Raw genomic sequence first — 11215 nt, forward strand, 5'->3', positions numbered from 1 at the left:
ACCCATATAATACTGTTAATGGTTTCCAAGCTTATTTATATATTAAAGCAGCTACACCCTTTTCTCCCCAAATCTCACATAGAATCCCAATTTATAAAACATTATCAAAATGAGCTCTTCTTGTGAAACAAGGGAAGTTCCAAAGTCCCCCTTACTCTCTGAAATAGGGCCATTTCAAGAAACAGTTTATAAACCAAGGATCATTACTGAAAACCTTGAAGAGGAAAGAATTAAGGACAAGATCCGCTGGTTTGCCAATGTGAGTCAAGTCCCTTCAGGTTGACAAAAAAAAATACATCCCATCTTTTTCACAACAATAGCATCAGATCTGTCAAGTGCCTTGATATTGTCAGAATATGTCAAATCTATAGTAGCATTTCCATGTTTTACCATACTGGTTTCTAGATCAAAGAAAAAATAAAACTGGCTTAACATAGGCTACTTATTAGTGCCATGACAAATTTTTTTACCATCTTTTCACTCTATCTTTACTAAGCAATTAATTATTTAATAGTGGCAAGTTTCTCTTGTAGTTCCCAAAATGGGGGATGGGGGGAATAACCTAAGACAGGACTTTCAATTTCCGCTCTTTTGCAAACTTAACAGCTAAAGCTTCACAATCACAAAACCATAACTCTATCATCTTCGCTAGATGGAATATGCCCAGACCTGGCAATTTTAACTCTAAACACCATTAATAAAGCTCTCATTATTCCTCACCAATCTGGAAGTTAGATTCCCTCTTAATATATGATTTATCCTGCTGGCTTGGGGACTCCTCTTAGAAGGGAAATGGAACAAATTATTATTAGAGTAAAACAACCTTCTGTTCACCACTACATTCTATTATATACCACTCTACCAAGCAGTGGATCCATTATTCCCGTATTACTTCTTACTTTGAACACAACTTCAAAAGCCCTATTACCTTAAGCATTTTAAGTCTCAATTTATTCTGAGTTAGTGCTCTTACTACTGCTCATATACTTCTACATTCATCACTAGTTACTGATCCTTTCTCGATAATCAGAATATGGTTCATGAATCTGGCAACAAAGTTACCTAAAATAAAAACTACTACTTATTTGGTCTTATGGGGTTTAGAACCAGTACACTGCTAAATCAGCCCGACAGACCTAGGAGTCAAAATACACACTTTAAGACTATGAAGCCTATACACTGATGCTCTAATATTAGAAGATAAATTTATTTTTTAAAGTTTTATCATAACGCCAGATTTCCTTCCAAATATGATGTTTGAGCTACTCAGCAATATGATTTAAAGACTATATTCAAGGTGATAAATCAGTTACACAAGTCACATAACAACCCAAATGCCTGTCAATAGAGGACAGGTTAAGTTACAGTATGACCAAATAATGGAATACTACATTTAAGGCATTAAAAATTATAATGTAGGCAACATGGAAAGGTGCCTACATTTTATTAAAATTTTTATTAAAATATAAACATGTAATGTTTATTTACATAAAATAGTGTTTGAGGAAAGAGAAAAGAATGACTTAAGAGATGTTTACCAAAACAAACGATTTCTTTAGTAAGCAGAGTTCCATATTCTCCCAATTTTATTATTTTCTGTACAATTTTTCTTCTAAAAAGCAGGTATCCTTTTTAGAATGAGAAACAACAAAGTCTTTTGAAAAAGACTAAACATCCCAGTTGAGGTAAGTAACCAATGGTAGGGGTTAAGTTTTCTACTGTCACCAAATGCTACAGATGACACTTGCTCAACATGTTCCAAAAACCTAAAACAGATTATAATGAAGTATCCACAGCTAAAGATAACTCCAACAGAAGAGAGCTCATTAGGGGCAATACTGGAATCAAATTCTTGGTTGCATACTAACTCAAAAGGTATGCACAGGGCAGACACCTCAAAAGGAGTTCTACCTTCAATATTGGAAAGCCATCAGGGTATTATTTTCTGTCTATGGAGCTTCAACGTCAAATGTTTCCACAAATTTGCCCCAATTCTCTTCTGCAAACAGCCTCCCCCCCACTTGCTTGACGTTTCTGTTCCCTCACATCAGCTTGCCAAAGCACTCACTCTAGTTCAGCTGCTCCAGTTACCTGGGTCTTTACTTCAAACATCTGACAGGAAAAATCTGATGGATTAACAGCAGCCCCACCAATTCATGAGGTGAGGAGCACATCTGGAATCTAAGCAGCAATGGCTAGGGAGTAGTCTCTTCCAGGGATGTAAGTAAGATTAAGTTCTCTAGTAGAGGTTATGGCCAGGGCAGGAAGAGAAATCTGTTTTCTACCACAGTAAGGAAAGTGCTAGAAGAGGCCAGGCATATACTATTATCAATTCGCAATCAACTGAGTAACCTACATTTGGAGACTGTTTTTAATTTCTATGTAATTTGAGAGAAAAATAACATTAACAGGTGTTAATCACATTAAAAGGTAAAAAGTCCAATTATTTTCCTGGTATGTAAAGTCCTAAATAAAAATAATTGAGCTAAATTGCATCCCATAGACCCAAATCTGGCCTCCTATGTAGAAACAGAACTAATTTTTTGCCTTTTTGCATTGCCTATTAATTTAGAACATCGTTGGTTAGGGTGGGTATTTTTTATAAGTATACCTACTGGTTTATGAATAATAAAACGCAGTATATATGATATAATCTACAGCTATAGCATACTCTATCCAAAAACTCTACCTAAATCACTACTGACTAGGCCCAAGAACACTGATTTACCTAAGCAATCACATTCTTCTTAAGGTAACTTTTCATTAACTAAAATGTTTACTAAGCACAGACTCTCTACAAGGCACTGTATTAGGACTGGGAAAAGAAGAAATAAAACATGGCTCCTGACTTTAAGGAATTCACCACCCAGCAAGGAAGGCTGATGTTAATTTTTTTTAAAAAGAGGGAGTACGAGTATAACAAAAGTATGTATTCTAATGGGTATAAGCTATTTTTTTAAGACAGACTGAAAAAGATTTAAGAAGGTGTCACAAAAAAAAAAAAAAAAGTGAAAAGTGAGGCTAGAAAGATGAATTTGGGCCAAACTATGCTATGATATATATATATATATGCTAGACTAAAAAGTTAGGACTTTATTCTTCAAACAATGAAAAGCTATGACAGTTTAAGCAGGTAATATGATAATCACATATTGTGTTTTAGACAGGCAACTATGTAGAAGCTGCACAATATAAAACATTTCTTAAAAACTGGTAATTAAAAATACCAAAATGAAAAAGCAAACAAAAAGCAGGAAAAATGTACATGGTAAACAGGACCAAGGATTGATATATTTAATAAGTGAACAGCTCTTACAAATAACACAAAACATTAAAACTGAAAAAGTGGGAAAAGAACACAAGCACTGTATTAAAGAAGAAATGCAAATAGCCGATAAAAGTATGTGTTTAAACTTACTAGTAATTGGCTATTAACTTTTTTGCCAAAATAACACTTTTTTAAGTATAATATTCAGCACAAATGAGAGTGCCCAAGCTGCACAGACACTGCTAAAAGAATGGAAATCAGTATATCCTTTCTGGAAAGCAACTGGTAATATAAACAAAAATGTGTTCACATTTTGACACAGTAATCACTTCTAAGAATCTACCTTAAAGAACCAATGATGTAATTAAAAGATTTATATACTAGAATGCTCATTTGCAGCAGTATTTATAATATGGGAAAACTGGAAACAAATATGCAATAGGGAAATATTAAATTATATACAACATAGAAATATTATACAGACAAAAAAATGTTTTCAAGAAGTTAGTAAGGGAAATGATCGAACATACTCGTAATGTTAGGTGAAACAAGTAGATATTAAACTACATGTACCTCATTCTCAATTTTAGAAATATAAATGTGTACCAAAAACTAAGATGGAAAAATATTCAACAGCAATCATCAGTGGATGGTAACATAACGGGTGCTTTAAACTTGAATAGTTTTCAGTATGTCTACAATGAGAATATGCAACCTTTATAATTAGGAAAAACTTAATGTGAAAACGAAAAGGGTAGCCCAACCCATTTAGCTATGTAGGGTCTCTCACACCTTGGTCAAGTCACTGAAAAGTTTCTATCTTTCCAAAAATATAAAAATTCTTATTGACACACATAAGAAATACTGGTAGAGATATATCCACTAGCATTACTAAACATATATGGAACATTAACGTATTTCATAAAGGCTAAAGCTAGTTATCAATAGTTATTGACAATGACTGCAGATAGCCTTGCTATTAATAATCGTTTGTAGTGCTTTATGGTTTCTAAGTTACTTTATAAAGATATTTCTATTGAAATTATGAATACTATTATCTCTGAAAAACAGTATTTCAGATATTAATTGGTTTAAGAGGATATATACTTAGCAAGGTTAATTCACCAAATAAAAACCCTAACTAGGGACTTTGTATTGTTGCAAAATCAGATTTCCAATTTTAAGAATCAGTTCAAATTTTAGAATTAAATGTCTACCGAAAATATTATGTAGCTAATGATTTATTTATTTAGTGCCTATGTACTTATCTAAAACACCCCAGTAATGTGTCTTTTATTAAAGGGCTCACTGCTGACAAACATTAAGATAGATTGCCACTCACCTACATTTACCACTATAAATTCCTACTACAACTACTACGGAATTATGCCATAACTTGTAAAAATACATAAAAATATGTGATTTTTTTATTTTGACAATCAAACAGTGTACTCAATGTCCTTCACTTGAATAGATCAGCATTAAGTTTACATAGCATAACATAACTGTCAAGAGCATGGGCTTTTAGCCTGATCTGGAATTAAGTCCTATTCCAATCCTGGCTCCACTGAATAGTCATATGACTCTCCACAAATTAGATAACTAAGCCTTGGTTCTTATCCAAAAAGGGTGACAGAGTACCTACCTCAAAGAACTGATAAAGTACCCAACACAAACTGCTCGAGAAGTATTCTGCTTTAAAAATAAAATGAATATAGAATTTTATTCTGCAAATACTAATACCAGAGTATCTTGAGTTCTAGCTTAAATATGACTACTAAGCAGGTGACAGGTGATCTTTAGCAAACCACTTAGCTTTTCTAAGGTTCAATTTCGTCACCTTTAAAATGGAGAAGCCATTATCTTTCTCCTGCCTATCTCAGAAAGTTAGGGAGGACAAATGAATTAATCTATTTGGTAAACTGTAATTCACTTAACACACAGAGTAAAATCCCCAACATAACAAATGATTTAAAAAATTAATATATGCGTAAAGACATTTTCACTCTACTCTGAGAAATTCACCTTACAAAGGCAAATAATGACCTCAATTTACTAGTGAGCTAGCTATGGTGATGGCCCAAAGAATAACTTCATGCCTCCAACTTCTCATCAACATCTAGAAATAGCTGGGACTTAGTAAACGGGTTCACAAAAGTAGCTATAAAAGCAGCAAACATACAAACTCAACAGAACAAGCACAGGAATATAAACTTAAAATATCGCCTAAACTGAATGCAACCCTACAAATTGATAATAGCAAAATTCACTCAATACATTCCAAGCTTTTAAAATGCTTATTAAAATCCTTTATAAAAATAAAGCATTGAAAGTAAAATGGAAAGTCAAATATTTTAATATTGTTGAGAATGCTTATTCTAATACTAAAGCTAAATGATATTTTGAAACGTAATTTGAAGTTTTAGGATAACTGTCCAGACCACATTAAAAAAGGGGGATGAGGAAATCCTTATTTTGGGGTCCTTAGCCTGCTTCCACGCAGTCTTCAACGGGCCTTTTACCTGCAGGCAAAACTGTATCTGTATATGTGTGTGTGTGTTTCCATGGTGACAGTTTACAGCTTGATTCTCAGCAGGACTAGAAGTATAACTGGTAATACTAATTCATCAAAAACTGTTGACAAAAGGAAGCTATTTACATCTTTTTGCTACCAATTTTTATCTTAACTACATTACATTCTGCCAGGTTTTAAAATAAACAATTCATATGAAGTCCTTACCCTATCAAAACCTCTGTGCATATCAAATATAAAGCTATAATGCCCACCTATCTACCCCTACATTTAAACACAAAGTTTTTAGATTACACATTTCCTGGTGTGTCCAGGCAGACTTCTTTAAGTTTGGTCAGTGATTGTAAATTTGAAAAGAAATAGGTTTAGGGTATTTTTTAAAAATAATTCTTTCTCTACATCGACTTGAAACACACCACCAAAAATGTAATTTAATTTCTTCCCTTGGTTAAATTGTTATGCGGAATTATATTGAGAGATGAATTCTGCGCACATTATTTGTACTTTAACTCTGAATTTCTAATTTAGGATGAACTGATGCTCATCTTTGCATAACCCTTCGGGGGCGGGAATGAAAGACTTAATAGATCACTATTGTGAGCCAGATTACAAGACATATAGCCTATTTCAATTCAATTCAGTAAGTTTTATCAAGTTCCAACCATCACACTCCTATCTGGTCATGGATAAATGTTAGTAAAATGAGATATACAGTAATACCCTCTGCTCTCAAAAAACTTAAGTGTCTTATGTATTGGATACAGGAATTACACAAAGGAATTGTGAAAATTTTTAAACAACTACAGAGGGAAAAAAGCAACTTGTAATAGCTTGGTATAATGTACAAATAAAATTGCTTAAGTAATTAAAAAAAAAAAGGAAGCATCATTGTGAGATTGTGTTTAGGAGGCAAATTTTTTAACTGAGCCTTAAAGGAAATATTAAGAATTAAAGTATTAAGTATTTTGAGAGATTATTGGCTTATACACAAGTAGAAAAATCCTTTTGTGTTCACTAAAACAGGTTTCTTAGAGGGTCTGCAGGGCCAGATTTTGTGAACCTGGTTCAACTAACTATTTAGTTAAAGGTAATAAAATCTAAATTCTACTTCAGTTCTCCATATTTCTAACTCTCCATAACTCCATTGCATTTTTGAGCGCTTCTAAACAAAGTTCTAGGGGCTTCCCAAATAATCTTCAATAGAACCTTTCATTATTGTCTCTTTTCAAAAGAGAACAAAGATTAACAAACTTTAGTTTCTTTAGATACTATTTTAAAATTAATTTTCCTCATTAAGTTTAAACTAATTATAAAACACCAACAAAATTATTAAAAGCAGTTTTTCCTTATGTTAGATAGCAAAGCTATTCGTTTTCCAATTTCAGAAAAACAAAGCCATAATCACACAACTTACACCTAAAATATAAAATACAAATTACTGAAATAAGTACTCAGGACTTATGTTTATGAGCATATCATAAACCACTTGCACCAAAAATAAAAGTTAACTCAAAACAAATGCAAATAACTAATATTCTAGGAAAATTTACACTGGCACAAATATTGTATAGTTTAAATATGGGCAAAACCCTGCTTCCACCTGTCACGAAGTAAATACTCAGTTGAAAAGCAACTGAGTACTGTTCCACTTTTATAATTGCCTTTGGTCATTAAAGTAAAATTCAAACACAATATGATGCATTTTCTAAATCAACTGTTTTAAAGAATCGTATTAGAAAATAGGTAGTTTGGAAGTCTTTCAAAATATCACAACAGAACAAATCGAAAACCCAGGCTACTGTTTGTTGAGAAAATTCTCATTTACGATCAAGTTTTTGTATACTATCTAATTCACCTGGTCCAACTAGGCCTTTAGGCCCAAAAGTACTTAACTTGTAATATATCTTGTTTCTTTAAAATACCATCTTATAAGGGTCGGGAATAAAATAAAAGAATTTGACCAGTAAAGATCAATGTACGCTCTTTAATAATCAAAAGTATAAGGAATAAGGCCTTTCATTCCAGGAGAAAGGCCAGGACTTTCCCGGGATGGTTACCTGCAGTACAGTACTCTCCTTAACAGGATTTACCATTAAAACAACGAATGGTATACTAAGAAACATCATTAACTAATTTTTAAAAATATGTATGAAAGGTCCAAACATCACTACCACAGTTCATTTTCAGCTATTTAAGGGCTGGCAGAAGGGTTTAATACACCCACACACCCCCAAGGGAGGGGAAAACCACCAACCTCCTCCCAGGAGTTTAATGAAAATTAGCAGGTAAGAGAGGCCTTGGGCAGCACGTTGAAAATCAGAGGGCGGTGGGAGGGTCGAAGGGTACGGACTGCGGAGGAAAGCCTGGTTCTCGGACCCCACACCTCCGCTCACCTTCCCTGATAGGAAAAGGAGGCGAAGGTTCATTAGTGCCTTCGTTAATTGACACCTGTAATAAGGAAACTTTCCGAGCCCTGAGACCGCTCAGGCCCGGCCTCGCCGCAGCTCCGCGGCGGCCCCCTCTCGGGCGCTCAGGTAACCGGGCCGGGCTGGGCCCGAGGCGGCGAGGCGGCCGCAGCACCGCTCACCTTCCCAGGGCGCTAGGCCCGCACGCCGCCCGGCTCGGCCGTCGCCTCCCGCAGGCCGCGACAGCCCGGGGAGCGGCGCGGGGACCCCAAACCGTGCACCCCGATAGGCCGCCGCCACGGCTACTTACTTTCATTTAACACCTCCACCAGGTCTGCGCAGTTCTCGCACATCGTTCGGCCGCCGCCCCCCCCCTCCCCCGCTTCGGATCGCACTGACTGATCCCGACCGGCGGGGGGGAGGGGAGAGAGGCGGAGGAGGGGGCCGGCCGGCCGGCTGGGCGGGGAGGCGACGAGGGCGGGCGGCGGCGGGGACGGGGCGGGGAGCAGGAGAATGGGGGAGGGGGCCGGCGGTCCCCGGAGCGGGCGGGGGAGAGAAGGGGGGCGAGGGGAGGTGCGCAGGCCGGAGGGGCGCGGAGGCGCCGGCGGCTGGGAAGGGGGGGAAGGGCAGGGGGAGGGGAGAGGGAGGGAGGGGGCGGGTGGGGAGAGAAGCAGCAGAGTCACTTCACCGACCAGACGCTGCGGCCACCGCCGACGCCGCCGCCATTTTAATAGAGCGTTCGGGCTGCGCTCGGCTCTTTCCGTCCAGGCGAAGGAGCGGACGAGAAGCGCCTCGCGCTCTCATTCCTCCGCCTCCCGCCCTCTCTTCGCCTCCCGCCCTCCCACCTCTCTCTCCGCTCACACGCCGCACTCTCCACACCCCGCCGCGGCCACCTCGCCGCCCTCCCTTTCCTCTTCCGTCCGGCCTCCCCGCCCTCGGTCCACCCCCTCCGCGCGCTCGCCCACCCCGCCCAGCCCGGATCTCTGTCAGCGGCCGGAAGGGAAACGCGAAGCCAGCGCGGCCGCGGGGGGAGTCCGGGTGAGTAGAAGATGGCGGAGGCAGCAAGCGGGTCGCGATTGCGCGGCGTCGCCCAAGGAGGCCCATTCCGCCGGCTCCCAGGCCCAGCAAACGCCGGGTCACTCGCGCCACCCTATCCCCCGCCCCTGCGCTCTGCCATTTTTCCTCCGGGCCCACGAAGCGGAATGGGTGTTGATTTCTCCCATTACCCCCTCGCCTGTGCTCAGGCTTTTGGGTTGGGGGAGGCTGGGGTTTAATGGGGAGCTGGGCTGACGCCGCAACCCGGGTTCGGGCACACAGCCCTACCCTCGTCGGACTTTGTGAGAATGGAACAGCCCAGGGGCCTGCTTAACCTGCATCCGTGTGCCTCGCTACCTTCAAATCTGTAAGGCTCAGCCGTCCTCGAGCAGTCAACACCTTGATGTTAGTAGAAATGGCGGAGGCATCCCCTTTTTACGCAAGAAGGCCCTTCACGAATTGCCCATCTACACTTTTTCACCTGAAATACCATATTATGCTTCTCAGCGAAGAGCAATTTAAAAGGATATTAAGATGGGAAGTGGAGAATGAAGAGCAGGTGAAGGAAAGGGGATACAGCTAAAGTTTGGTATTAACAACTAGTTAGCTTTGGGAAATTTTTCCTCACACCAGCACTTAAACCTTCCCCCTTGATTTCTATATCCAATATGTTTAAATAGAGATGTGACTAAAAGTCCCAAAGGTAGTATACATAATAGTTTTGACTCTAACCAGAGCAGCTGTTAAGTAGTAATTCTTGTATAGGTTTCATACGAGCTATGTCACACCATCATCTCCCCCTTCCAGAACCATGGAGAGATGGTTATTCTTTGCCTTTCTGCCGCTTGAATTTATGCTATAAAGTTTCTGTCCAGCCTGTTTTAAGTGGCTCCATATGAGCAGGTTATCCTTACAAGTTATAGAGCTATTCTGACATCTTCCCTTCCCATCTTTCCCACAAAACGTGAGTTTCTGCAGACTGGATCCTGTAGCAGACACTGTCCATCCATCATACCATTCCCACCCACCCCTCTTACCAACCATCAGGAAAACTTGCCAAACCCGTGGTTTTTTGTTTGTTTTTCAGGTGGCAGCTGAGAGTCCTTGGTCTCAGGAAGGAAAGCCCTAAGGAATATATGTTATTGATTTAAAAACAATCATGGGTTGGCTACGTGTAAGGAGAAACATGCCGAGTGGGTCTTTTGGAAAGAATTGCCCATTCCTAATAAAAAAGGACAAATTGAGCAGACGTGCCCCCTAACCCCTCTTTCTGCCTGAAACTTGTTCTTGATACACACAAAGTAATACAGCATCCATTTCGTTTTTTAACAATGAAAGTACAAACAAGATAAAAAGCCAACCATAAAGTTGATAATACAGAATAAGGTGTGGGGTGGTGGGTCCCTGATGCATCCTTGAGCAGCTGTCTATCCCAGACTGCTTATGTGAGAAAAATCCCTTTTTCCTTAACTCATAGATTTTCATTTTCAACCCAAACACATTTCTGATACAGTATTCTTTCGATAATTATTTGTATCTGTCAACTATGCTTTTAAGACCACAAAGGATCTATAACAGTTCTTGAAAATAGGACAACTACTACTACATAGTCCGATCATTAAAGAAATATCTTTTTAACAGTTGCTTCCTAGTTTTTTGTGTTTTTACTCTTTAAAAAGTTATGTGAAAATGAACCTTGGCTTAAAGTGCTTTGAGAATGTAGAAAATTGTCATAAATGATCACTGCTCTTCAGTCATCACTTGAGGGCTAAACAAACTTCTGTAAAGAGCCAGATAATAAATATTTTAGGTTTTATAAGCATTCCAAATCTATTATCACAATTATTTGACTCTGCCAGCAGGAAAAGCAGCTATAGAAAGTACACACTGAGTAAGTGTGGCTGTGTTCCGATAAAATTTTTATTTATAGAGACGAATTTAAAATTTATATTTTCGTGTATCACAAAATACTAT

At 38.8% G+C, this 11215-nt stretch overlaps 1 protein-coding gene and 1 long non-coding RNA gene across 8 annotated transcripts in view; one reads left to right on the forward strand and one right to left on the reverse strand.

Moving 5' to 3' along the window:
• The window catches only part of USP34 (ubiquitin specific peptidase 34), a 205557-nt gene extending 196850 nt beyond the window's left edge, over positions 1–8707 (reverse strand). For 5 of the 7 annotated variants that reach the window (XM_074332027.1, XM_074332028.1, XM_074332030.1 and 2 more), the window contains exons 1-2: positions 8517–8707; positions 8056–8199 (exon numbers count right to left, since the gene is read on the reverse strand). In XM_074332027.1, coding sequence (XP_074188128.1) covers positions 8056–8199; positions 8517–8559 — 187 coding nt within the window. In that variant the 5' untranslated portion in view covers positions 8560–8707. The remainder of the gene's footprint in view (positions 1–8055; positions 8200–8516) is intronic. The other 2 variants (XM_019717506.2, XM_019717509.2) reach the window with 2 other exon arrangements.
• On the forward strand, positions 8664–10884 carry LOC109437701 (uncharacterized). Its single transcript, XR_002136286.2, has 2 exons — positions 8664–9244; positions 10329–10884. It is a non-coding gene; the product is annotated as an uncharacterized LOC109437701 (long non-coding RNA).
• Positions 10885–11215: the final 331 nt, after the last annotated feature.

The sequence above is a fragment of the Rhinolophus sinicus genome, linkage group LG05, assembly GCF_036562045.2.
Source record: "Rhinolophus sinicus isolate RSC01 linkage group LG05, ASM3656204v1, whole genome shotgun sequence".
Lineage (NCBI taxonomy): Eukaryota > Metazoa > Chordata > Mammalia > Chiroptera > Rhinolophidae > Rhinolophus > Rhinolophus sinicus.